The sequence below is a fragment of the Lagopus leucura genome, unplaced genomic scaffold, assembly GCF_019238085.1.
Source record: "Lagopus leucura isolate 7727_CA_CO unplaced genomic scaffold, USGS_WTPT01 34417-0_obj-0_obj, whole genome shotgun sequence".
Lineage (NCBI taxonomy): Eukaryota > Metazoa > Chordata > Aves > Galliformes > Phasianidae > Lagopus > Lagopus leucura.
Genome location: NW_024965859.1, coordinates 2555 through 5422, shown reverse-complemented (window position 1 = coordinate 5422; position 2868 = coordinate 2555). Strand labels below are relative to the sequence as shown.

At 61.8% G+C, this 2868-nt stretch overlaps 1 protein-coding gene across 1 annotated transcript in view; it reads right to left on the bottom strand.

Moving 5' to 3' along the window:
• Positions 1–848: 848 nt before the first annotated feature.
• Positions 849–2868, bottom strand: part of LOC122192319 (cytochrome P450 2C4-like) — a 4121-nt gene continuing 2101 nt past the window's right edge. Inside the window, exons 5-8 of the mRNA XM_042892853.1 lie at positions 2339–2497; positions 1650–1837; positions 1265–1406; positions 849–1153 (exon numbers count right to left, since the gene is read on the bottom strand). Of these exons, the coding sequence (XP_042748787.1) occupies positions 972–1153; positions 1265–1406; positions 1650–1837; positions 2339–2497 (671 nt within the window). The 3' untranslated portion in view covers positions 849–971. The remainder of the gene's footprint in view (positions 1154–1264; positions 1407–1649; positions 1838–2338; positions 2498–2868) is intronic.

The following is a 2868-nucleotide window of genomic DNA, read 5'->3' as shown; positions in this document are numbered from 1 at the left end:
GGGGGGGGGTCAGCAGTGGGGCCAGGACCCCATAGGGACCCCATAGACCCCATAGACACCCCATAGAGCCCATAGAGCCCACAGGGACCCCACAGGGATTCCCAGCCCCACACAGAAACCCACAAAGCCCCATGGGAACCCCATAGAGACCCCATAAAGCCCAGAGAGTCCATAGGGACCCACACAGCCCCACAGACCCCATAGCGACCCCATAGAGCCCACAGGCCCCACAGGGACCCCATAGAGACCCCCACATCCCCATAGAGCCCACAAGGACCCCACAGACCCCATACGGACCCCATAAAGACCCCCAATCCCACACAGAGCCCCCACGGACCCCACAGCCCCCCTCAGGGCCCACTGTAAACTCCATAGGAACCCCCCCAGCCGCCCCCGACGCGGCCCTACAGCCTTCCCCGCCCCATAGGCCCCCATAGGCCCCCACAGGACCCCCCACGGCCCCCCGCCCACCGTAGGTTTCGGACATGGCTGTGGGGCCGCCGGGCGCTGCCGCCGCCGGGCAGTGCGGAAGCGGAGCGGACACAATATGGCGGCGCCCAGCAAAGCCGCTTCCGGCTCTAGTGCGCCTGCGTGACAGGAAGTGCCAGGAGAAGGGCGGGTCTAAGGTGTGATGGAGCCCTGCGATTGGCTCAAAGACGGCCGACGGGAGGGGTCACCTGTAGTGTGGGCGTGGGTAACCTGGCGAACGCCGCGCCCCCACCCCGTGGATGCGCGGCGGTCTATGCCCCCCCCCCCCCCCAAATATTGGCACCCTCACCACGTGACCAGAAATCCCCCCCCTCTTTTCCCCTCCCCCACCTCCGCTCCATAGAGTGGGAGAGAGCAGATTGGAGGATACAGTTTTATTGGGGATGGGGGAGGGGGGCGACCCGCGGGGGTCTTCTTGGGGGGGGATATGGGGTCGTTGTTGGGGTCCTTTTGGGATGGGGTCTCCCCCATTTCGGGGGGCCTCATCTCGGACAGAAGCGGAGGCGCAGGGCCGGCGGGATGTTGGTGATGCCGCCGATGTCGGGCCGGAGCTCGGGGGGCTCCTCCCCGGGGGGGGGGCACAGCCGGAAGCGCTGCAGGAGGGCGGTGATGAAGATGAAGATCTGCATCCGCGCCAGCGGCTCCCCCAGGCACATCCGCCTCCCTGCGGAGCCACCGCCGTGTCAGCAGCTCGTGGGGGGCCCACAGACCCACCGGGGGTCCCAGAGCCACACCTGGGGGGGTTGCAAAGTCCCACTCGGGGTCCCAGCCCCACCTGCAGAGAAGGGCATGAAGGCTTCGCAGCGGCGGAATTTCCCCTCAGAATCCAGGAAATGCTGCGGGTCGAAGCGCTCCGGGTCCGGGAAGTAGTGGGGGTCCTTCAGGGCTGAGCTCAGCAGGGGGTAAATGGTGCTGCCCTGAGGGGGCGGCGGGGGTCAGTGGGGTCAGTGGGGGCAGTGGGGGCAGTGGGGGCAATGGGGACAATGGGGATCAATGGGGTCATTGGGGGCAATGGGGTCAGTGGGGCAATGAGGACGCTGTAACCCACTCCCTCACTGACCCCCAACCATCCCCCCTCAACGACGCCATTTCTCCACCAATGACCCCATTACCCCCCACCAAATCACCCTCACAGGCCAATTAGCCCCTAATTAGCGCACCTTGGGGATGATGTACCCCCGGAAGGGGGTGTCCCTGGTGACGGTGCGGACGAACCCCAGCGGGATGAGGTCGAGGTGCCGCTGCACCTCGTGGATGATGGCGTCGGTGTAGGGCAGCGCCTGGCGATCCCGTAAGGATGGCAGCCGCTCCGACCCCACAACGCGATCCAGCTCCTCCTGAACCCGCTCTGAGTGGGGTCACGGGGTCACAGAGGGGTCATGGGGTCAGCGAGAGGTCACAGGGTCAGCGAGGGGTCATGGGGTCATGGAGGGGTTGTGGAGGGGACGAGGGGTCACAGTGGGCTCTTGGGGCCAGGGGGTCCTTGACCCCATTGATCCCCATTGATCCCCATTGATCCCACTGATTCCTATTGACCCCATTGATGCTCATTGACCCCACTGACCCCATTTTCACCATTGACCCCATTGACCCTACTGACTCCGTTGACCCCACTGACCCCATAATATCCCATAACATCCCACAACACCCCACAGTCTCCCATGATGCCCCACCCATGATGGCGGGGCTCCCCATCAGCGCCACCATCCCGTATCTCAGTGCCACGCTGGTGGTTTCTGTCCCATAATTCCCCAATATCCCACGATGCCCCCGCTATCCCATGATGACCCCGATATCCCATGATGCCCCTGCTATCCCATGATGCCCCCGATATCCCATGATGCCCCACCCATGATGGTGGGGCTCCCCATCAGTGCCATCATGCCGTATCTCAGCGCCAGGCTGGTGGTTTCCGTCCCGGCCAGGAACAGATCGAAGGCCGACACCTGCAGGTTGGTGGCTGTGAACGGCGACCTGGGGGTGGCCTGCGATGGGATTGGGGCATGGTGTTAATTAGCACTGAGATCATCAGCCTGACGTCAATTAGCGCTGAGATCATCAGCCTGGTGTTAATTAGCGCTGAGCTCAGCCTGGTGTTAATTAGCGCTGAGCTCAGCCTGGCATTAGCAATGACATTGGCCTGATATCGATCCTGATGTTAACCTACTATCACTGCTAATATCGATCCAACATTAATTGATATTAATGCTAATGCCAGCCTGATACCGATCCTGCTATTAACCCTGATATTAATCTAATACAAAGCCTGATCTTAAGGCTGATGTTAAGCCTGGTCCTAATCCTAATCCTATTCCCAATCCCAATCCTAACCCTAATCTTAATCCTGACCTTAATCCCAATCCCAACCCCAGTCTCTTT